This window comes from Erinaceus europaeus, chromosome 3 (assembly GCF_950295315.1).
Source record: "Erinaceus europaeus chromosome 3, mEriEur2.1, whole genome shotgun sequence".
NCBI classification, from domain to species: Eukaryota; Metazoa; Chordata; class Mammalia; order Eulipotyphla; family Erinaceidae; genus Erinaceus; species Erinaceus europaeus.
In genome coordinates this window covers 130396131-130420969 of record NC_080164.1, presented here as the reverse complement: position 1 = coordinate 130420969, position 24839 = coordinate 130396131, and the positions used below count along the sequence as shown (strand labels likewise).

At 40.0% G+C, this 24839-nt stretch overlaps 1 protein-coding gene across 2 annotated transcripts in view; it reads left to right on the top strand.

Moving 5' to 3' along the window:
• The first annotated feature begins 475 nt into the window (after positions 1-475).
• Positions 476-24839, top strand: part of PRKG2 (protein kinase cGMP-dependent 2) — a 118980-nt gene continuing 94616 nt past the window's right edge. The window contains exons 1-2 of one of the 2 annotated variants that reach the window (XM_060187926.1): positions 476-541; positions 11108-11560. In XM_060187926.1, the coding sequence (XP_060043909.1) occupies positions 11121-11560 (440 nt within the window). In that variant the 5' untranslated portion in view covers positions 476-541; positions 11108-11120. Of the gene's footprint in view, positions 542-1077; positions 1208-11107; positions 11561-24839 lie in introns of those variants that run through there. The other variant, XM_007518499.3, reaches the window with a different exon arrangement.

The window sequence follows — 24839 nt, the reverse complement described above, 5'->3', positions numbered from 1 at the left end:
GTTTATGCATGCATACCGTTGCCACCCTTTGGTTCCAAACCCAAGTGAGGTGGCTTCTGACATTCTCTGGAGGCGCCTAGAGAAATAGACCCTCACTGTGCTTTCTAGTCTTTAACACAGAAACTGCTCTTGTCCTGGGAGCATTTGCCAGTGAAATTCCTCTTGGGGGCAGGAGGAAAAGGGGAAAAAAGCCACAAGAAGACCTCACAACTCCAAAGCAAAGCAAATAATGAGGCTGGGTGTCTATATATTTAGAAAACCATAATGCAAGCCTGAGGATGGGGGTGGGGAACCCCTGTAATCATAAGGCAATGGAGAGCACTACCAGCTTGGGCCATCTGGAAAGCTCCCTGCCCCCTAAAAGAACTACAGATTTTCAAGGTATAATCTCTGTCCCTTGAAACTCGGTCCAAATCACTGCCCCCAGTCATGTGAATTGACAAGTTATGGCTCCAGAGTCCGGGAAGGGCGCGTCCCGGCGCAGCTCGGGGTCACAAGTCTTCTGGAAGAGCGTGGGTGTGCCTGGGAGAGCACGTCCAGGGTATGTGAGTGCTGGGAGGGAAGGCGAATCCCGGAGGGCTAGCAGGCAGAGCAGGCGCAAGTGCTGGGGGAGAAGGATAGAAAGGCGACCAACACCTCCCAGAACTTTCCTTTCCTCTCGTCCCACACACTTGAAATAGAAATAATAACAACATGGAGAAAAAAATAAATTAAAAGGTTTGCCACCACGATGCGCTCTATCTCCCCAGTTAAGTCGCCTCAGTCTGGAGGGAGGCAGTGGGTATAAAGTGCAGGCTGCTGCTGTCACCACCGCCTCTGCCCTGATGTGGGTGTGCGCGCGTGTGACCCCACCTTTGGGGAAGCCGGCTCCCCGCGCCTCCCAGTAATAGCCCCGGCTGACCCCCGCCCCTCCTCCACCGCCTCCCCTCCCTCCAGGCCTCCTTCCTTCCTTCCCTCAGCGTCTCCTCCGCACTAGCCCCCGCGGAGGAGCCAGGCGTCTGCACCCACGCCGCCGCAGCTCCTGCCCGCAGCGTGCCCGCCCGCCCAGCGCTGCCGCGCACCACGGGCCCCACGGCGCGCCCCGGGCACTGCCAGCCCGGCCCACCAGACCTGCGCTCTGCCGGGCGCCGCGGGCGGCCGCACCCGTATCGAAGAGAGGACGGCGCTGCGGGGGCAACCGCGCACCTGGAAAGTTACAGGCGAGCTGGTGAGGCCGGCGAGCCAGGGGCTCCTGGCGGGCTGGGTCGGGGCGCTCGGGGGCAGGCTCTGCGTGTTGGTGCAACGGGACTGCTCCAGTGCTTGTGCTGGTGGCATGTGGACGTGCGCTTAGTAGCGCTCGCTTGGTGTGGCTGCCTTTCTGGGCTCTTGGAGCTGGGGGAAGGCGACTTGTCTTTGAGGAGCTCGGCCCTGGCTGAGTGGGGAGCTCAGCCCCCTAGCCCACTGCTCAGGCTTCTCACCCCTGGAGCCCAGGCAGCAGTGGCGATTCCTTGCCCCAGGCTGGGAGACTTGTGGGTGCTGTCATTGAATGTGCATCTCAGGGCCCTAGCTCTGGGTAGTGCTGGGAGCTGAATACTAGGGCTAGGACTTTTATGGATCTTTGTAAACTTGTGTGGGTGTCCTGTGTCATTTTCTCATCTCTGGCTGTGTATGTCCTGGTGATGAATAAATAAGAGCAGGCAATCAAAAACAATACATTGATCACTTAGCAGATGAGGGAAGGGGGTGGACAGAGTTCACGTTTGAGAGAATCCACACAGCAACTGAGGTCAGAATGGGGTACAGAAACAGCACAGACCCTATTAACTGAAGGATGACATTCTGACAAATGCCTTGGTATCCTGATTTTTATCTTGCTTATTAGGTTCACAGTGGAGATTCATTTATTTCTTTTTATGAGAAAGGCCAGTACCTCAACAGGAACTTTGAAATTATTGCTCTTTTATTTGCAGTTTTCTGTTGAATGAACTCTGGGAGAGGGCATTTGCCCCACATAAACTGTGCTCTTCAGTACTCCTGCTCACTCTTCCATAGACAAGTAGGAACTAGTACATTGGAGAAACCTCTTTGGAGAATGAGAGGGCATCCTTTCCACTGGAATAGTGTGTGGCTAGGAATTAGTGACATAAAAAAATGATGGCACATAGAGATTTTTTTTTCCTTTTTTTCTTTTTAATCAGAGCACTACTCAGTTCTTGCTTATGGTGGTGTCAAAGATTGAATTTAGGACATCAGAGCCTCTGGCATGACAGTTTTTTTTGCGTAACCACTATGCTATCTTCCCCTATTTCAATGTACAATAGTTTACTCCAGTCTTCTGAAATCCTTACAGTTTCCCGTCTGGTGAAGTCATATGTTGCCTGGGTGTTGCCCAAGTTTTTTGATCCCATATCTTACTGTTTCTAAGCTATTTCCTTATCAATTATTTCCTTTTCTCCCATTTTCATTCCATCTCTTCACTGTTTTATTGTTCTGGGGCTATAACTATTTGCATGTTTCCTCTAGTCTAAAAATTTATTGAGAGCCATGATACCATCTTGGAGTCTATAGTCTTTGTGTCTGTTCTTGCCATGGGACCCCATCCCCCCATGCCCCAAGCCCATCTTCCTTAAAAGGCTAAATTCAGTATTTCTACCTTGGTTTCATTTGTTTTGACATGTTTGTGGGATGTGCACTTCAATCTATTCACCTCATGGAAAACCAATCTTCATGGCCTTTATGAAATTTCTAGATCTCTGTCTGTATAACTACCCCCTCTTTCTCTTTGATATTCCTTTCTTTTCCTCCTGTTTTTTAATAAGTAATAGCCACAGGTATTATTTAAATATGAATATGTAACAGTACAGATATTCCTTTATTCTTGCAAAGTGATCTCATGTTCTACCAGTGGGTCTTCAGTTCTTACTCTATGAAGCCATCTCTTCCTTCAACCTTCTTTGCTATTAGCAGATAAACTTTTCTACCCTTTGGTGACTGACCTTTGGGTGCTTCAAATTTAAGATCTTATCTGCGTTCAGACTTGTTGCTGCTCCATAAAGTATGTTCATCTCTAGATTTAGTTCAGTGTCACAGTACCTTGGTCATGAATTTCTTAATTTTTTATTAATACATTTATTAATTTTTGAACTAACAACTACATGAGTTGATATAGCTATCTTTTTCTAAAATGTTTAAAGATCAAAACACTGGCATCTTCTTTTCACTCCTCTCATGTCTTCTCATTTCATCACCACATTTAGAGATTCTCCTCTTGCAGTGTTCCTCTCACCATCCTCACCTTGGACCATTAATCTCACCACAGCCTCACTCATCTTTTTTTTTTTTTAAACCAAAGTAATTCTTCTCACTACATGTGTAGCTTTTCTTTAATAATTCATGTAGACCTCCAAGCTCTTCCTCTCCTCGTTGCCGACCTCCTGACAGCTTTGCTTCTTCAGCTTGCTTATGCTGCAGTGATGACTACTTTCAGATTCTTTCTTTTGATTTTATTTTCTTTCTTTTTATTTACTTATTTATTAGTGAGAAAGATAGGAGAAGAGAGAGAAAGAACTAGACATCACTGTGGTACATGTGCAGCTGAGGGCTGAGTTTAGGACCTCATGTTTGAGAATCCAATGCCCTATCCACTGCACCACCTCCTTGACCACTTTTGATTTTCTAGTTCCCTATTTTTTCTTGCAGGATGAATTTCATTTTAAAACTTCCACAGGCCTTATTATATCAGACATGTTCATAATTAAACTCATTGTTTTATTTTGCAAGTCTGCCTCTTACTTTGATTAATAGAATTGCCTCTTACCCATTTGCCACAAAGGAAATGGCTACATCTTTATTCTTTTCTGGTCAGACTCAAATTCCAGCACCTCAGATGCCTCACCCACACCTATAAAATTGCCTGTTCTTTACCTGACACTGTGGCACCTCAAAACAGACAAATGGAATCCCTGGTAGTAAAATTCAATGTGATCATTCCAAAAGTGGGTGGGACACTTCAAGAACCAGTCATACCATAGAGTAGCTAAAACTGGTATATGAGGTTATCTGGCAGAGGACACTACTCTCCAGATTAAGAAGCTGTGGACAGAGGAAACAAGCAGTAGGCTTAGTCTTGAGACCCAGGTCAACAGTCACAAGGTCACCTTTTAGTGGTGGTGTTGATGTGGAATAGAGTTGTTTCTCACAAGGACAAGTTTGCATCATTTGCTAGGGAGGGGAAGCAGGGATTTTTATCTTCAGTACTGATTAATTACTTTCTAAAAAAATCTTTGGTGTGACAAAGCAGAATACTCAAAACCATCAGTTTCATGTGTGCTTATAAGCATTCATCTGTATAATTCACTCTTCATTGTTGGCTACATTGTCCATATTATTAAAACAAATCTCTTGTGCTGTTCACGATATATTAAAAGGAAGAAAATTGTAGACTGCCTATAGTCAAAGCTTTTACTGAATCCTCTGTGGTAATGACTTTCTCTTTTGACTGCCTTGGAGATGTTCTACTTGTTTTGAGAAGTTCAAGACATTAGATTAAATAAGATTGGAACCCTGAATTTAATCTTGTTCTTGTCGCTTTTTATCCCCCAGATGCTAATAGCTAATTCTTTGTAATTCATTTAGTCTTTCTTTCTTTTCTTTCTTTCTTTCCTTTCTTTCTTTCTTCCTTCCTTCCTTTCTTTCTTTCTTTCTTTCTTTCTTTCTTTCTTTCTTTCTCTTTTTCTCTCTTTCTTTCTTCCTTATCACCTCTAGCTTGGACTGCTGCAAGTATGCACTCATATTTATTGCCAAAGAAATTATTTTTACAATATAAATATGACCACATAACTTAAAAAAGCTTGACTCACAACGAAATTCAGATACCATGGCATATGGAGCTTGTCAATATCTTATTCATTTAATCTCCTTTTTCATTAGTCTTTTTCCAGCCATCGTATATTTTGACTTCTTCCTTGAATAGGTTCTCATTTATTTTCTTTTTATACAAATTCCTTTTTTAAATTTAATAGCTTTTATTTTTTAGGCTGGTTTCAGGCTTACAGAAAAATTAGGTTAAAAGGACAGAAAGTTCTTCCTTGTCACCCTCCCAGTGTGTGTTGTTAATATTTTGAGTCAGTGTGGTACTTTCATCACAGCTGATGAACCAATATTGATAAATTACTATTAGCTAAAGACATACTTTGTATTAGGATTTAGTCCTTGTGTTGTACATTATATGGGGTTGGACATTACAGTATCCTACAGAGTAATTTTACTGCCCTAAAATTACCTGATGTCCCTTTTATACAGCTCTCTTCCCCTCCCTTTTCCCAAAGGCTCTGAAAACCATGATGGTTTTTGTCTCCTACTTTTATCTTTTCCAGAGTCTCTGATAGTTAGAGTCATAGACTATGTAGATTCTTTTCAGCTTGGCATCTTTCGCTTATCAATATTACATTTTAAATGACTTCCTGCTTTTTCATGTTTACCTAATGTTTATTACTTTTCATCACTGAATATTATTTCTTTGCATGTACAAAAATTTATCTGTCTATTCACTGAAGACCATTTTGCTTGCTTCCAACTGTGGACAATTATGAATAAAATAGCTCTAAATTCTTTATGTGCGGATGTGTTCTTATATCAGTTGGATAATAACAAAAAGTGTGATTGCTGGACTGTATGATTTTTCTAGCTTTGTAAGAAGCTGCCAAACAGTCTTCCAAGTGGTTATGTCATTTTGCACACAGTGGATGGTAATTCCCTTTGTTCCTCATCCTCTCCAACATTTGGTGTTGTCGTAGTTAGAATTATTTTCGTTAATTGCTTTTTATTTTTTGCTCAAAAGGTTATCTTTGCCTGCAGGATGATGACATTCCTGAAACTAACCTTTCTTCCTCCCTTCTTTCCATGTTTCCTTTACTTTTTTCTTTCTGAAAGAGACATAGAAACAGAGGGAGAAGAAGAGGAAGAAAAGGGGAGAGAGATAACAGAGAGATACTTATAGTGCTGCTCTACTGTTTATGAACCTTCCCTTCTCTGCCCCCCCCCCCCAATGTGGGCATTTAGGGTTTGAACCTGGGTTCTTGGGCATAGCACTATATTCCTCTCTAACACCTGGCCTGAGTTTTGACCACCTAACAGTTACTTAATAGTCTCTCTCTCATTTTAATTTGAAATTCTCTAATGACATGATTTTCATGTCCTCATTTTACATCTGTATGTATATTCTCTGGTGAGATTTCTGTTTCTGCCTATTTTTCAGTTGAATTGTTTGATTTTTGTTGTTGTCGTGTTAAGAATTTCCATGTATATTTTTGTTATGAGCCCTTTATTAGAAATGTGTTTTACAACAACTTTTAGTTTGTTAATTGTTGTTCCTTTCTCTTAGTGCCTTTTCCCATTGAAAAACCAGAATTTTTTGCAGCTGGGAGGGTGGCAGAGTTGTGGTATACACTGCTTGAACAAGCTTGAACTTCTAGTTCAACCCCTGGCACTGCAGATGCTCTGCTTCTCTCTCATAATTGTATAAGCTTATTTTTAAATTTTTCTTCTTTTAATGAAGTCTAACATCAAATTTTCCTTTTGTGAATTATGCTTTTGATGGTTTATCTAAAATGTTTTTGTCAAGCTTTGAATTGCCTTTAATATGTTTTACTTAATCTAGCTGGTTTTGTTGACTTACATAATATATAGATATCTAGATAGGAATTGAGCTTCTGGCTTGAAACTACCTTAGGACTAGGGAAAATCGACAACAAAGCATCATTCTTTTCATACTGGCTGCCAGCTATCAATCTGTTTGCAAGAGCCCCATAGCCAGTTCTGCTTTTCTTGTGTCTTTTCTAACTACTTCTTTATATACAACATTTTCTAAATCATGGTAAAACACATAGAAATTTATATAGCTTTATTTTCTACTTTCTCAGTGATATTAACCATTTTAAAATTGTATTTATTTATGAGCAAGAGAACCAAAGCATCATTCTGCCACATGTGATACTGGGGATTGAACTTGGGGCCTCATACTTAAGAGTGCAATGCTCCATTCACTGCTGTATATCCCAGACCATAGCCTCTACCCATTTTCTACTCTTGTGCAAAACAATACCACATTTACAGTGAACATGTTTCTTTGCTATCTTTAATGATAGATGGGCCTTTGTGGTTTAGGGATTTTGTCACAATATATGAAAATAAGTGGTGGTTGCAGGAGGGAACTGCAAAGCTTGCCAAGTCTTTCTAATCACAGTGCATTTTGTTGGGACTTCCCTTAGCAGGGAAGGTTTCCAAGGCTATGTGTTCTGAGAATGAGTTCTTTTATTCAGTGGAAGATACAGTTCAGCAGAGTAACATACCCTACTTCTTCATCAGCTGCTCTTGGATGGAATAATTTGCATATTTTACAACCTTTGGACTGGTAGTCTTCTAGTTTGCTATAATTATGTTCTACCAAGCAATAAACCCCACAGGAATTCACATAACATTCTTAGCATGTAGTCTTCTGTTATAAATGACAGTGCCTACTCATGCTTGCTACATGCCAGACATTTTCCAAGATACTTTAGCAAGCATAATATTCATAAAACTCTTAGGGGAGAGATATAATGACTTCACTTTTCTAGATAGATAGACAGACAGACATATTTTAAATAATTTATAAGGTATACAACCATAAGGGGACAACTTATTTCTCAACCCTGGCTGGCCTGAGTACATTGCTCCTGGTAAATACTGCTCTTTATCTCCTAACTCATTTCTTATTATATCATGTTATGCCTTCTGATTATAAGGAGGATTCTAATAACCTATAGCTGTTATATTATGAGCAACATCCTGTGGTTGAGTTCTTTGACTGGCAGTGTGACTACTGTCTCTTAATGACTGGTGCAGGAAACAGAGAGAATCTAATTTGATTTTATGAAGCCAGACACTTGGGCTGAGGGACAACTGAATTTAAATAAGGGGACTAAATGAAAAATCAGACTTAGTGTTTGAGCCATTTAGTAACTTACTTGCATATTTAAAATTAGTTACTTGAAAGATGAGTTATTCTCATTTCACTCCTCTTTGGATTTCTAAACAGCTTGAAAGATTTATACAGCTTCCAAACTGACTTCATTAAAACCAGACAGTAGTTGGTATTTGGGAGAATTTAATGTCCTCTACCTAATTGTGCTTCAGGTTTGTAAAATTATTGGCTAGGTACTGGCTGCCTTGAGTATCAGTCATAGTCCAAGAATGAGTCTTAGCCTTTTCACGTATAGAATCATAGTACTGTTTTCTGTGTCAAATTTGACTGTGTTTAGATCTTAGTAAGCAATTGTTCTATGAATAGAATCTGAGTGACTAGTTCATTGTTAACTGTTGATTACATTAAAGTTTTCATGCTTACTTTTGTTCTTCATTAGGCAATTAATTTCCCACTTATGCTTTCTTTCTCTCTCTCCTTTTACATTATTTTTTATTGCCACCAAAGTTAATGCTGGGTCTTCCCAGTGACCATTTATCCTTTTTTCTTTTCTTTCCTTTGATAGGACAGAGAGAAATTGAGAGGGGGAAGGGAAGGTTGAGAGGGAGAGAGGAAGAGAAACACTTGAAGCCCTGCTTGACTGCTCATAAAGCTTCCCACCTGCAGGTGGGGAGTAGTGGTTTGAACCCAGGTCCTTGCACAAGGTTACGTGTATTGAACCAGGTTCGTCACTGCCCTGCCCCTTATCCTCACCTTTCTTAGGAATGCTTGTTTTTCAACCAAAAATGCATGTTGAGAAGATTGCTCACAGCTGCATATTAAAACTTGCCCATTTATTAACTTATGATACCTTTGGAGCACCCTTCTTTTGCTTGCCATTTAGTATCTCAGTCAAGTTTACTCTTAGGTCCCAGTGTAATGTCTATTGACTTGCTCATTTGAGACACAAGACTACCCGGGACTCCTTTGAATTCTAGTCTCCTTAACCTTTTTATATATTCTTGCTTTATGAGAATCAGAAAGGCTGCCAAGTCAACAGAAACTCAAAGGTTAAACCTGCCTCATCTCTGCAACATATTAAAGCAGTTCTCCGGAGGCTGATGTTTATTAATGACTACTTTGAACCTGAATTCTAGGAGGACTATCTGGATTTTGTAAGATCGCTTGTAAAGGTACATTTGTTTTCTGTTTCTACCATCCATCTTAGGTAGCTGCATTGGCTGTTAGGTTGCATCTGTTTACAACTTAGAGGCTGTTTTATATCTGTGCCTTTGTCCTGACATGGGTCAGGACAAAGGTACTCCAGTAGAACCTGTGAAATTAATCTCAGCATTTCATTTCCCTTAGATTTTGAAATTTAGAGAATGGAGGGGCAAGAATATGAGAGTTAGATCACTTCAAAGTTTCATCTTGTCTCCTGATGCTTGATAGTGGGAGGTAATTCAAATGTAATTTGCAAGTTTCATAGTGTTTCTTGGCTTCTGGCTATCAACAACTGTACATGCAAAACTATAAAGTTAAATAGGTAGTCTTAAAAAGACAGCATTTTATCGAAGCATTATTTTCCAAATTTAATCCGTTTGACTTCTCCTTATTGATTTAGTCATTTGTGCTTATCATGGCCTATGTCTTATTCTTTTTTAAATATATTTTTAAATTTATTTATGAGAAAGAAATGAGGAGAGAGAAAGAACCAGACATCACTCTGGCACACGTGCTGCCAGGGATTGAACTCGGGACCTCATGCTTGAGAGTCCAAAGCTTTACCACTGTGCCACTTCCTGGACCACATGGCCTATGTCTTATTTTGTTCTCATGGGGTTGTTTAGTAAATCTGAAACCTTAATATATTGGGTCAGGAAAGATAGCATAATGGTTATGCTAAGAGATTCTCATGCCTGAGTCTCCAAAATCTTAGGTTCAGTCCCCTGCACCAGGAAAAGCCAGAGCTGAGCAGTGGACTGATAAAAAAGAAAAAGAAAGAAAGAAAAACATAACACAAACAAAAAAACCAAGCAAAAACTACCTTAATATATTAATACCCACTTCAGCAATAAATGTCAATTCTTTTTAAATTTATCTTTATTTATTTATTGGCTAGAGGCAGCCAGAAATTGAGAGGGAAGGGGGATATAGAGAGGGAGAGAGACAGAGAGATACCTGCAGACCTAATTCACCACTCACAAAGTTTTCTCCTGCAAGTGATGACCAAGGGCTCAAACCTGGGTCCTTGTGCATTGTAACATGTGTGCTTAACCAGGTGCACCACCGCCTGCCCCCCCAATTCTTTATAATTCTAGTGAAAGTTAAAATAAGTAGAATCTTTAACTGTTGAACTAAATATATATATATTTCAGAATCAACTGAAGTCATATCTTGCCATCGCTGACCTGCCTATTACATTCCAAAGATCCCTGGGCCAGTTACAACTTTGGAGCTTATGCTGAGGATATTCTCCATGGGAAAAGAATGGAGTCTTGTCCTACACGCCACTGCTTTTGGACAGATTTAGATTTGGAATATTAAGCAAAAGATGGAGAAGACTCCCCTGCCTTTTTCCAGATCCTACTGATTGAAATCCATACTTTTTAAAAATTTACCTTTGAACATTTTCAGAAGTGTGAAATGAAATAGGTACATCCAGCAAGAGGAAAGCACTAATGAAGCACCTCTTCCTCCTGAGGGAAGCCTCCTGGCTTTATTTCAAAGCCCATTTTTTTAAGCCCTGAGTCAGGGGAAGTTTTCTTACTGGAGCTGTGGCAGAGAGAGGTCTGAGGGAGCTATGACATTTCCAAGCCTGGGCTGGGCTGCTGTAGCTGCTCCTTGGCGTTCTATCTTTGTGGTGCTTTTGACAGTTGTCCACAGAGAACAACCCAAGAGAACAACAGATAATTCAGGTCTGTGCAAAAATGCTTTGATGTGGCACCTGTGCCAGCAGAGGGACAGGGCAGAATGGAACCAAGTGCCAACCCTTCCTACCAGAGGGAGAAAGGGAATAAATCAACAGTTCTTTTTCCTGAAAACGTGAGGAGTTTACGGCTTCTCAAACAATGATGACAGCTGTGTTTCCTTGTCTGATGATGATTGGCTTGGGAGGAGGTGGGGGGGTGGATGCTGGTAATTGAAACTCCATTGGGTCCTTCTCAGTTCTATGCTTCCTCTCAGGTTCTTGAGCAAAATGGGAAATGGTTCAGTGAAGCCAAAACATTCCAAACATCCAGATGGCCACCCTGGGAACATCACCAGTGATGCCCTGCGGAGCAAGGTTATGGAGCTGGAGAAAGAGCTGAAGAAGAAGGACACTGAGATCCAGGAACTTAGGGAGCAGCTGTCCAAGCAGACCTCTGCCATCGCTGAGCTCACAGAGGAGCTCCAGAGCAAGTGCATCCAGCTGAACAAGCTGCAGGATGTGGTGCATGTGCAGGGAGGAAGTCCTCTACAGGCATCCCCAGAGAAGGTGCCTCTGGAAGTTCACCGTAGGACCTCAACCTTGGTCTCTCTCCATAGCAGAAGGGGAGCAAAGGCTGGGGTGTCCGCAGAGCCAACAACCCGGACCTATGACCTCAACAAGCCCCCAGAATTCTCCTTTGAGAAGGCAAGAGTCAGAAAGGACTCCAGGTAAGAAGTGCCCACATTCTTCACACTCAAATGGCTTTAATATCATGTGTGATATTTACTGAGTGACATTTATTCAACTTCCTCAATGCAAAAGGTAAATCTCTGATTAACAGATTTGAGGATAGAGGGTTTTCTTAAATGGCTTTGCTTTGCAAAAGAGTCTCTCCTGGAACAGAATTTTAGCAAAAGATTTATTTACTTTTTTTTTAATTTCCTTTTTGTTGCCCTTGTTCTTCACTGCTGTTGTAGTGATTATTGTTGATGTCATCGCTGTTGGATAGGACAGAGAAATGGAGAGGGGAGGGGAAGACAGAGAGGGGGAAAGAAAGATAGACACCTGCAGACCTGCTTCACCGCTTGTGAAGTGTCTCCCCTGCAGGTGGGGAGCCGGGGGCTCAAACCGGGATTCTTATGTGGGTCCTTACTTTTATGAGAGAGAGTGAAGGTGGATAAGAGAGCTTATTACTCCCCACCTGCAGGGGAGTTGCTTCACAGGCGGTGAAGCAGGTCTGCAGGTGTCTATCTTTCTCTCCCTCTCTCTGTCTTCCCCTCCTCTCTCCATTTCTCTCTGTCCTATCCAACAATGACGACACCAATAACAACAAAAATAATAACTACAATAATAAATAAAACAAGGGCAACAAAAGAGAAAATAAATAAATACAAAAATTAAAAGAGAGAGTGAGAGAGTTAATTACTAGAGCACCACTCAGTCCATCAGAAACAAAGCTTGGAGTCAGCTGTGAGCTTTGGGATATGCAATTCCTATGCTCTACCACTGAGATATGTCTCTGGTTCCAGAATGTTTATTTAAATCAGGAGTTGTGCTATACCTGTATATTGATTTGTGTGCCTGAAGAGCTGAGTCTACCAAAGTCGTTTTCATTGACTGAAGAAGTACTTTTAGAAAGCCTTCCTATGTCTATTCTACAGGAGTGAACTTAAAAGTGTGCACAAATCACAGTGAGTTATTAATATGTGACCCAAAATCTGCTTCTTTGTCCCTCAGTCTACAAGTGCCATGGAAAAGGGACAAGATTCCCATTCATTCATTGTGCAGTTTAAATCAGACACTATCTTATGCCAGTCACTGTGTTAAATAATAAGTATTTATCAGTGAATAAACAGGTACAGAACCTTTCTTAATGGAATATGCACAGTATACACAGAAAAAAATTGTAAGCACTGTGTGATTAATAATTGTGGTAAATTATATAAAAGAAGTCAACAGTCCAGTGGGCATGGGAGGAAAGAAAGGCAAGGAGGCAAATAGGATTGCAATTGTCAGAAAGGCCTGGCCAAAGGGGGTGACCTTTAACTGAGATTCAAAGGAAGGAAAAGATCATTGATTAGTTGTAAAGGGCATTTCAGGCTAAGAGAGCAATTAAAAAGTAGAATAGATTTTTATTTCAGAATTTATTTTTAAAAATGAGGATTAAAAGAATGTATAAGCATGTAACATGCCACTCATATATGTATGCACAGGTGTGCAAGTATGTGTACACATGTGTGTGTACATTTCTTCTATAGATAAAGTTTACATTTTCTAACCAGAAAAGATTGATTAGAAACATCAAAAATTAGGGTGCCCTTTTTGAATTATTTTAAGTGATTAAGTATTTACTAGTTGAAATTAGATTCTTTGTCTTGATAATGTCTTTTCCTGAGCCTGGACCACTCTTACACACTGCAAGATTTATGAAATTAAAACAAATTTTAATTTATCCCCAAGCCCAAGTAAAATAAGTCAAGATAAAACATCTTATTTAAACAAGTAAACAGTTATTTGATAACAAGATTGTAAAGGGAGGCTTCATTCATAAATTTTTCAAAATTACTTGGCACACAGTGAATAATTAATAAATATTTGTTAAGAAAACAAGTCATTGGATTAATAGTCATAACACTTTGTGAATAAGAGAAAGCTGATTAATGTTAAATTTCAGAAGTTCTCTAAGTTCAAAAGTTTTATTTATATATTAATCATTTAATAGTGGTTTATAAGATTATAAGGAAGAGGGAGTTGGGTGGTAGCGCAGTGGGTTAAGTGCACGTGGTGCAAAGCGCAATGATCCAGGCAGCATAAGGATCCAGGTTTGAGTCCCCAGCTCCCCACCTGCAGGGCAGGGGGGTCCCTTCACAGGCAGTGAAGCAAGTCTGCAGGTGTCTATCTTTCTCTCCCCCTCTCTGTTTTCCCCTCCTTTCTCCATTTCTCTCTATCCTATCTAACAATGATGACAATAATAATAACTACAACAACAATAAAAAACAAGGGCAACAAAAGGGAAAATAAATAAAATTAAAAAAAAGATTATAAGGTAGAGTTCCTCACCACACCCACCAGCAGAATACTGTGAATACCACAACCCCTGCAAGAATAACCACCATAGTTCTCATAGAGAGAGATAGGAGCCCAAAGTTTTACTATTTACTGTTTTGAAAATTTCTTCTCTATATCTGTTGCAAAAGTAATGATTGTTGGGGGCCAGGTGGTGGTGCATCCTTTTTTTTTTATTTATAAAAAGGAAATACTGACAAGACCATGGGATAAGAGGGGGTACAATTCCTACCACCAGAACTCCTTATCCCATCCCCTCCCCTGATAGCATTCCTAATCTTTATCCCCCTGGGAGTATGGACCCAGGGTCATTATAGGGTGCAGAAGGTGGAAGGTCTGGTTTCTGTAATTGCTTCCCTGCTGAACATGGGCATTGGCAGGTCCATCCATACTCCCAGCCTGTCTCTCTCTTTCCCTAGTGGGCAGAACTCTGGGAAGTGGGACTCCAGGACACATTAGTGGGGTCCTCTGCCCTGGGAAGTCTGGTTGACATCATGGTAGCATCTGGAACCTGGTGGCTGAAAAAGTTGAGATATAAAGCAGAACAAATTGTTGACTAATCATGAACCTAAAAGTTGGAATATTGTGGATGAAGACTTGGGGTTTCCAATTTGGAAAAAGCTAGCAGGTCTATTTTAGGTATATTCCAAGGGAACCATGACCCTACTAGTTTTTGCCTGCACCTGACATCCAATATGCAGGTGACCTCAGTTATTGTCTGGGGACATTGTGTCATAGTTGGAAAAAGGACCAGAAAGCTGGATCAGGGAAGACAGTAGCTCCCTAATATGGGAAAAGTATATTAATATTGTTGATTATAAACCCCATCAATTTGATCTGGGGCCCACAGTCAGTACAGGAGCCTGTGTCACCTCTGCATCCCTGTAGGTCTGAGCTCACAGTCTGTGGTTAATGCTAGCAACATTCCAGGCTGTGCCAATTTCAGGACCCATCATCCTCTGGTGATAGATGGAGTATGCTATTCAACCTCCCTTCAGAGAATGAAACACTTACTACCCTTGTTGATCCACACTGAGGGCCAGGTCCTATAGGGGCTCACAGAGGGGTCCATTATGTTGTTCATGATGGAGTTGATCAGTGATAGTGGAGAGAGGGATCTGTTAGAGGTCTAGGCTCATCATGTCTGTGTGGGAATCCCAGGACTCACTGACTAGGGCCCCAGGTGATGGGGTGGCCTGGTAGTGACTAAAGGGCCATCATTAAAGTATGCCAGTCTCTTGCTCTTATTTTGCTTTTGTAGTCCTTACTTTGTCTGACAAAGTTAGCTTTGGAGTGATTGAGGGACATACAATAGGAAGTAGGTGAGGAGGGTATCTAGGTCTATTGTAGAAACTATTTGACTATGTACTTTATGATGTCTTTTTAGGTCTTTCTGCTTGCTTGCTACATTTATTGACTCACTAAAAAATACTGTGTACTTTTGCTTTACAGTATATGTTTCCCCCCAATTTCTGGATACATGTACATATGCCCTATCTCATGGACCCTGGTCTATATCTAGATTTTGAGGTTTGTTAAGAAGTGTACCACCCAAAGTGGAATTAAGGAGGCCTGTGAGTTAGGAAAGGTCTCACCAGAGTAATGAAGCTGGTAGGTTGACATTCCATGCCTGATATCTTTGGATGCAGTCCGAAGTAAAACATGCCTTTTAAGCGTATAAGACCTGTGCAAAGACCCAGGTTCAAGCCCCTCCTCCCCATTTGCAGTGGGGATGCTTTACAAGTGGTGAATTAGGTCTGCAGATGTCTATCTTTCTCTCTCCCTATCTCCCCTTCAATTTCCTTCTGTCCTATCAAATAAAATAGGGGAAAGAAAGAAAAAAATGATTGCTGGGAGCAGTGGATTTTTAGTGCCAGCACTGAGCACCAGTGATAATCCTGGTGACAATAAAATAAATACATAATTAAAAGGATTTAACAAAGTAATAATTGTTTATTTTAATGGTATAACTTCATAAAACATAAATTTTATAGTTATATACTTATTCAAAAATCATATGCTATTCACTGTCCTTGTTGACATAGCAGGTTCACATTTAGTGTTCATTTATGTATTATATTGCTAATTATATGTAAATGTAATTTTTAATACAAGGACTCTTTCAAACAGAAATGTACTTATATCTAATGCTGTAAGGGAATTTAATAGCAATTCATCACTTTGACTCACTTTGATGACATATTTCACCATATTTCTTATCTTGAACCAAAATTATGTCAGTTATTTCATTCTAAAGACTAGTGCTAACCTTGAGGCAGAACTCATGGTGTTAGGTAACTGAGATAAGAGTATTATTTTCTATTTATTAACTGTATTCTTAATAGATAAAAATAATACACAGTCAATTTCTCAGTCAAACCATTCTCCTTTTGGTCTTTGTGAAGTGTGGGCATGGGGGAGTTCAGGAATAAGGACTAGCAGTGATTCTCCTTATCATAAAGGCAAACCAGGTAAGTGCATGAGGTCATGATGCAGAAATGAGATGAGTCCATAATGAGTTAGTTTTACAGAGACCTAGCTAGATCGTTCAGAACAGACTACGTTGCTTCTGCTTTCATAGTGAACCCACTGCCTTCATATCAGACAGTTCAGTTATAGAGAAAAACTGCTAAATTAGCTTTGGATATTTTTATGTATCTTTTCTGTTCTCCACCAAGTATTTTGTAAATTACAATTTTCTAGGTGTTAGAATATTTGAAATATTGATAAATGGGCACATCAGTTACAGTTCTCGTGGTGCATCCCGTGAGTACCCATTCATTGGGGAAACTGACGATCCTTCCTAGCTGACTGAATCCACATGGATCCCAGTCACTTTCAAAGCCAGCAACAAGCAGCTCCTGACAGCTTTCAACCTGACGCTGTTGACTGGCTACGGAAGAAGGGCAAACGCTAGAAGAAGAAGAAGAAGAATCAGTTACTAACAAAAGAATGGTTACCATATGCAATTGTTTGACAACCTAGCCAAGCAGTTCCTGTTACATGTTGGAGAATTTAAGATACTGGTCAAAGTGACTCTCTTAGTTTTTCTAGGGTTCTCATGAGCTGTTATAAAGTTTTCTGACTTAATTTCTGACTGGGATCCTACTAATAAGTGTCAAATACACTTTGGATAATGTTTTCCTTCTACACTGGAGTGGAAAACCATTAAATGGTCTTTCAGTCTTTGAGGGCTTTTTATTTGTTTGTCTGTCAAAAAAGATACCTCTCATGAATTGTCAGTAGTAAGCAGGAGCCTCACTAGAGAGTCCTGGCCCTGCAACCATTGACAGTATTAGGTGTATGTGCAACAGAGAAAGATGTCTGTGGAATGACATCTTTGCAATTTAAGGGATCAGTTTCATTAATTCATAAGAAACTGTCAAGCCCATTCTCCAACAGTCTATGAATCTGCCAAGGCTCCGGTATTCCACAGTACTGTAAGTAGCCAGACTCAGGGCAACTTTTTTTTTGTCCCATCAAATCTTCTGAAGGATATAGAGGACATGAAACTATATTTGTACTTCTCTGCTTCCTGCTCTAATCTGTGTTGTCCAGCATGGTAAACAATAGCAAAATGTGGCCTTGAACAATTGAAAAGTGTCACCAAGAGACTGAATTTTTAATTTTGAAGAATCTAAAAATTATATAGCCATATGTACCTAATGGCTATTAAATTGACTATGCTAATTTTTTTCTTATTATAACCTCTGTCTCCTGAGATGGGAATTATGAGCTAGTAAGGTTTTAATAAGCTATAGACTTGATAGAGAACATAAAACCTGGGGACCAGGTGGTGGTGTAGCTGATTGAGCATACATATTAGAATGCACAAGGACCCAGGTTCCAGCCCTCGATGTCCATCTGCAGAGGGAAAGCTTTAGAGTGGTAAAGCAGTGCTGTAGTTCTTTCTCTCTCTCTCTCTCTATCACTCTGTCTCTGTCTCTCCCCCTTTCCCTCTCAATTCCTGGTTATCTCTATCCAATGAATAAATATATAATTTAAAAAAAGAGAAAATAAAATTTGTGTTAAGTTTTAGAGCAAAGCCATGGAAAGTGAGAATAAGTCTGTCAAGTTGAGGTGGATACAAGGTAGAATAACTCTTGAGGAACACTGAGCCCACAGGACTTCTGTAAGTGACTTGGCTTCCTGCCCACCGACCATTAGTTCTTTAGAAGCATGCAGCTCTGTGGGCACATAGCCGGTTCCTATTATAGGTTCCAAGCCTTCCTGAAAGATCATAAATCTTGATGAGTCAGAATACCACAGTATATCAGCCACTCTGATCTCAGATTTAAATTTAATGTTGAACATCAGAAGACCAAGGCTTAAAGAACCCTAGAGATTATTAAATCTTGCCCTCCTTCCTGGAGATGTGAGCACATAGGTTCAGGTGAGTTGCAGAATATGCGATGGGATTTGACCAGGCATATATTCAGCTCCAAGATTCTTGAGTTTGAGAGCAGTCCTTTCCCTCTACTGTCACAGTGATCTTACAACTTCCCACTAGGATGAAAGACTTCAAGCCAGAACAATCTGGATTCAAGTCTCCTTTACTATCATGTGTCCTACTGATTGGTGCTTGGAATGGCATTGCTTTCCAGCTTCTCCCAAAGTATTGAACATACCTACCCCTTGCACCAATAGTCAACAAGTGCTGGGTCCTCAGAGCACAGGCTTGTATTGAAAAAAAAAAACCAAACAAACACAGAGCATGAGCTTGCTATGCTTCTGGAATAGACTGATGTATTTGGAGAGACAGGGTGGGGCCCCAGCTGCACACAGTATTTCTCAGAGCTGAGAAGGGAGTCTGCGTGGCAAAGGAGGATGAGGAAGAAATCACACAGCTTTTGTCTGTCTGACTTCACTTGAGCAACAAGGAAAGAATGTATCCAGAGGTGAAACCTTTGACTAAAAGGAATGTTCTGTTTATGTGAACATTGTTTAGTGAACTTGGATACCAGCAGGGTACAATGATGTAACTCATGCTGAATAAGTGGCACACAGGTGGATTAATCAGGAACATCTGACAAGTTTTGGGTATGAAGGCCTTCTCATCAAGAGCACTGGAACTATTTTCTTAAAGCCATTTTTATAATTTTTATTTATTTATTGGCTAGAGATAGCCAGAAATTGAGAGGAAGGGGAAGAGAGAGAGGGATAGAGACAGAGAGACAGACACCTGTAGCACTACTATACCACTTGTGAAGCTTTCCCCCTTAGATGAAGGCTGAGGGGGCTTAAACCCAGGTCCTTGTGCACTGTAATGTGTGCACTCAACCAGGTGTGCCACCACCTGGCCTTGAGAACACTGAAACTATCATTTGAAACTATTGTTCTTCTGAGAAAAGAAATGATAAAAATGTGCCTTCTGACTTCAAATGTTGACTCTAGTTTTAGGAAGCACAATTAGTTCCATTTTTCACTTTCACCCCAGGGACAGAATAGATAATAGTGGAAAATATTAGTGAGTCATTAGTTAACAAAAGGGAAGAGTATGTTTGTTATTATTTGTGTCTCCTTCCTAACACACTGCTGAACCTTAGCATTTCTATAAAATGGGCATTTGAGTGTGGCTTATAGAAATGAGACTCCTTCATATTGAACAGGGGTATTTCTATAAAATGGTCATAACACTTGTGCTACACACTACTCTAAATGTCTCACAAATCGGGGTTTACTTAATACTCATTAAAAAAAAAACCTATAAGACAGGGAGTCAGGCAGTAGTTCAGTGGCATAAGTGCAGGTGGCGCAAAGCACAAGGACTATTATAAGGATCCCTGTTCAAACCCCCAGCTCCCCACCTGCAGGGGAGTTGCTTCAAAGGTGGTGAAGCGGGTCTGCAGGTGTCTATTTTTCTCTTCCCCTCTGTCTTCCCCACCTCTCTCCATTTCTCTCTGTCCTAAAAAAAAAAACCTATAAGATGCCATTCACCCCCATTTTATAAATTAGAAGCATTCAAATTATGAGGTTACACAGCTTTTTTAATATTGGAAATAAGACCTAGAACAAAAGAAATCTGCTATCTAACATATGTTCTAATAATTCTTTTATACTACATTTTCAGAAGGAAAATTCAAGGAAAACTCTTCATATTTTAGTTGGGAAACTTTGTAAAATACTAGATATAATCCCTCTCCTGGGGATATATCCTAAGGAACCAAACACACCCATCCAAAGATTTGTGTACACCTATGTTCATAACAGCACAATTTGTAATAGCTGAAACCTGGAAGTCACCTCATAACAGCACAATTTGTAATAGCTGAAACCTGGAAGCCACCCAGGTGTCCAACAACAGATGAGTGGCTGAGTAAGTTATGGTATATATACACAATGGAATATTACTCAGCTATTAAAAATGATGAATTCACCTTCTTCATCTCATCTTGGACAGAGTTTGAAGGAATCATGTTGAGATAAGACAGAAAGAGAAGGATGAATATGGAATGATCCCACTCATAGACAGAAGTTAAAAAAAAATAAGAACAGAAGGGGAAACACAAAGCAGAAGTTGAACTCGATTTGGTATATTGTTCCAAGGTAAAGAACTCTGAAGCGGAGGGAGTTTTCAGGTCCTGGAACATGATGGCAGAAGAGGATGTAGGTCAGGGGTTAGAGTGTTATGTGAGAAAACAAAGAAATGTTATACGCGTACAAACTATTTTACTGTTGTAAACTGTTAATCTCCCTAATAAAGGAAAAAAAATCTTGAAAAAATACTAGATATATAACTAAAAAGGGTGTTTTAATGTTTTTTAGGGGGTATGAATACAAAAAATTCCATACTAATATTTATGCTTGGAAATTATGCTTTCAGAAAGTGCTGTCCTGTTATCAGACTGCATAGAGAAAAGTTTTTCTAGGGTCTGAGAGGTTAAAAGAAAACAACTTTTTTTTCTTCTTTCATGGAATTATAGACTTAATGTCATGTAAAATGTTTGGTGTCTAGATTTTATATAGATTATTAAGTAAAAATAAGAGCATCAGCAATACTTTTATTTAATTGATCTGACATTGGCTGACAATATTATAAGATTTTGTGGTTCACTCCTATGTGTGTGTGTACAGGACCCACCATACCCACTCATTCTTAATCAACAGTTGGACTGTTAACAGCTTTGTGCCGTGTTTTAAAGTATGATTGCCTTAACCTAGGTCTTCAGGGAAATAAAGAATAAATGAATTTCCCTAAACCAAGGGAGGAAGAGAAAAGTTCAGTTTTTTTGGTAATCAATCTGATAGCTGAAAGCTGTGGATAATGGTAGCGAGGGGAAATAGTCAGTGTTTAAAAGCCAGTATGAATCATTATAGTAGCGATGTGCATTTAGACACTCAGAACAGAACTCAGGAATGGGAAGAGAAAACTCAGTTCTGGGTGAAATGGTAGAAGTGTCTTGTTTTCTGGGCATTATCTCATAGAGACTAGAGGTGGGCATTTATAAACACATCTCCTTATACTGGAGATGAAGAGAGAAACACAGAGTTATTTGACAGCTTGTTCAAAGTTGGGCTTGGAATTGGTAGTTGATGGAGCGAAGTTTTGAGTCTGGAACTGCCAGACACCCAATGCCCCCCCAGATTCAAAGAGAGTTCCCAGTTCTCTTTGTAGTTGCCCTTTGCCCCTCTCATTTTATCCTCAAATCTTTCAGCCTGTCAATTGGTAGGTCTTAAGAAAGTTATTTAGCTAAGCTTCAGAAAACATTAGGGATTCTTGTTTCAGATAGTTTTAAATCTAAATGCTCATTCTAAGTTAGCTGGCTCAGCTTCCCCTTGTCTTCAGTTATACAACTAAGACCTATACCATACATTCTGATATATATGTGGGAGTTAAGGCCCCAAACATGCATGATTTCACTGCTCCAGGCCATATATATTATCACTATATATACATATATATATATAAACACTTTATATATAAAACACATAGATGTGAATTATATCACAAAATCTTATAATATTATAAACCAGTAAGCAAAATTACTATATATATGATTTACAAAATTATAAGATAACAGGGATATAATTACACTCCACTCCCACCATCACAACAGTTCTGTGCCCCCCACTCTCCCTCCAATGGCAACCACCATAATTATACCAAGGTCATAGTTATGGATTGAATATATATATTCTTTTCAAGTTTATGTGCTTCAATTCTCTATATTCCACTTTTGTGTGAAATCATCCCATAGCTGTCCTTCCCTTTTCCTCTTCCCTTTCAGATAATAGAGACAGTGCCTAACTTCCTCAGGTGTTCACCAGAATCTTTTCCCTCTCAGTGATGGTGCAGAAACAAATATTCCTTGTCACAAAAAGTTCTGGGTCTTGGTGAAGCTGGAGTTCAGAGCTCTCTGGTCATCTTCCCTTAACATTTTCCTTCCCTCTGGGAGTATGTACCAAAATTCTTTTTTGGGGTGCAGAAGGAAGGAGTTCTGGCTTCAGTAACTGCTTCTTCAATGGGCATGGGCATTGGCTGGTTAATCCATACCCCCAGCTTGTCTCTATCTTTCCCAAGTAAGATAGAGTTCTGAAGAGGTCACGTTCTGGGACACACTAGTGAGGTCATCTGCACAGGGAGGTCTGGATGGGAACATAATAGCATCTGGAACTTGGTGGCTAGAAGGGAATAAGTTGTAAAGCAGGACAAGATGTTTAATAAACAGGAACCAAAGAGTAGTAGAGCCAACAGGGACCTTAGGGTGGAAAGAGGCAAGGACATCTATTTTTGTGTATGTTCCTAGGAGCCCAATACTCTCGTAATCTTTGCTTAAGCTTAATAGTTAACATGGAAGTAGAATAGAGACGTTGTCTGGGAGGATGATGTCAGAGTAGAGAATATTACTTGAAAGCCAGTTTAGGGCAGCTTCCCAACTTGAAAAGACATATAAATACAATTAATTATTTACTACATCGATCTGATCCAGGGCATGTGTTTATTCATATTTAGAAGAGGAACCTGTATAACCTTAGGGTACAGTCAGCCTGAGCTCATAGTCCACAGTCACAGCTGGGAACATCTAAGCTGCACATACTGCAGGACCAATACTAAACAATTGGCAGAGTAGGATCACCCAGACTCCCTTCGGAGAGTGAGCCAGTCCTTACCCTTGCTAGTTTATAGTGAGGGTAAGGTCCTGAAAATGCCCACAGATGGACTAATGAGGACAGTCCTGATGGAAGTGACCAGTGATGGAGAAGAGAGGAATCCATTAGATGTCTAGGCCCATAGTATCTATGTGGGAATCCAAGGATTCCTTAACTAGGATTCCAGGTGATGAGGTATAGGCCACTTTTTCTTTCTTACAGATTGAAGCTAGCTAAACAGACAGGCAGACACCACATCACCAGAGCTCCTTCCAGGACAGTGCCACTACCTCTGTGTGTGAGATCTCAGACCTGTTCTATGCAAATGGCAAGGCATGCACCCTACCCAGATGAGTTGCCTCTTTGTCCCCTGTACTCTGGTATTTGTATATAACACAGACTGCATAGCCACATGTAATGCCCTTGCCCTAGCTAGCAGCCATAATGCCCAGGATTGACTTCTTCAGATTAAAACTCTCAGTTCAATGACTGCTTGATAAACATTTAATCAGTGGAACTCAAATTTTAATGTTTGCTCCTTCTTTACCTTCCCTTTTTTTAAAAAAAATAATTTTATTAGGGAAATAATCATTTACAAGACAATTGTTATCACATGAGTACAATTTTTTAAATCTCCCTGCAATAGGTGTCTACCAACAGCTCAGTCCTTTCTGACATTTCTTTCTGCCTCCCTCCCCCCTTTTCTTTCACTTCTGCTTTGATTTTGCTTCTTTCTAATTCCCACCAGCTCTCAGTGTCAGTCTAATCAATGACCATATGTACCAGTTTTGGAAACCTATTATAGCCCAGGCACATTCTGAGTGGTTTCATTTCTTTTCATAATAGACTAATAGGTAAGTACTGTTATCTGAGGCTTAGGAAGCATGTGTAACTAGTCTGTGTAGTAGTGTTAAAAGCTATGGAAACCCCTCACCCTTGTAGTTATAAACAACTGTAATTTAATTTGAGCAATTCTGGTACCTGTATTCTGCTTATTTTGTTTTTATCTTACCAACTGATAGGATGGAGTGGTGATAGTAGTTTGTAGACCTGCTTGGCATTGGGTAAGGAATTGTAGATCTGGCATTGAGTTGCTCTCCTGGAGATATGGGCAAAGCCTCCAGCTGCCCTCACTTAGTTTTTCTAGGTGTCTGCTAAAATGGGCTACTCCTTTCTGACCTCAGTCCTTATTATCTAAACATTCCATGCCTTTTTCGATCCTGCCTATCTTCTTGATAGAATCTCAGGGAAGGTCATAGTAGCAACAATGTAATTGAGAAAACAATGATATTTATTTCTTTATCTCTCTCTTGAACTTTTTGCTTTTCTAGCATGAGATTCCTTGGTTAAGGATGTTGATCATGCAGGATATCAAGAGACATACATTTTAAAATTCAGAGTCTTGGGCACTCATGTTCTTAAAAGCATTATTTACAATAACCAAAAGGTAGAGCAGTTCAGATGTCTATTTATGGGTCAACAGATAAACAAATTGTCATATATAAACACAGTGAGATATTATTTGGTCTTAAAAAGAAGGACATTCCTTCCTTGGGCCATGAAGACGTTATGCCAAGTGAAGTAAGTCAGACCCAAAAGGCTGTATTATTTCACTTATATGAGGTGCTTAGAGAAATCAAATTCATAGAGATATAAAGTAAATTGGAAGTTAGTAGGCAATAGAAATCAGAGAGAATGGAGTTATTGTTTGATGGGTACAGAGTTTCAGGTTAGGGTGATGAAAAACAATGTTCTGGAGATGAATTTAGGATGAAAAAAATTGTTCTGGGGGGCCAGGCAGTAGTGCAGTGGGTTAAGGGCACATGTCACAAAGCAGAAGAACCAGCATAA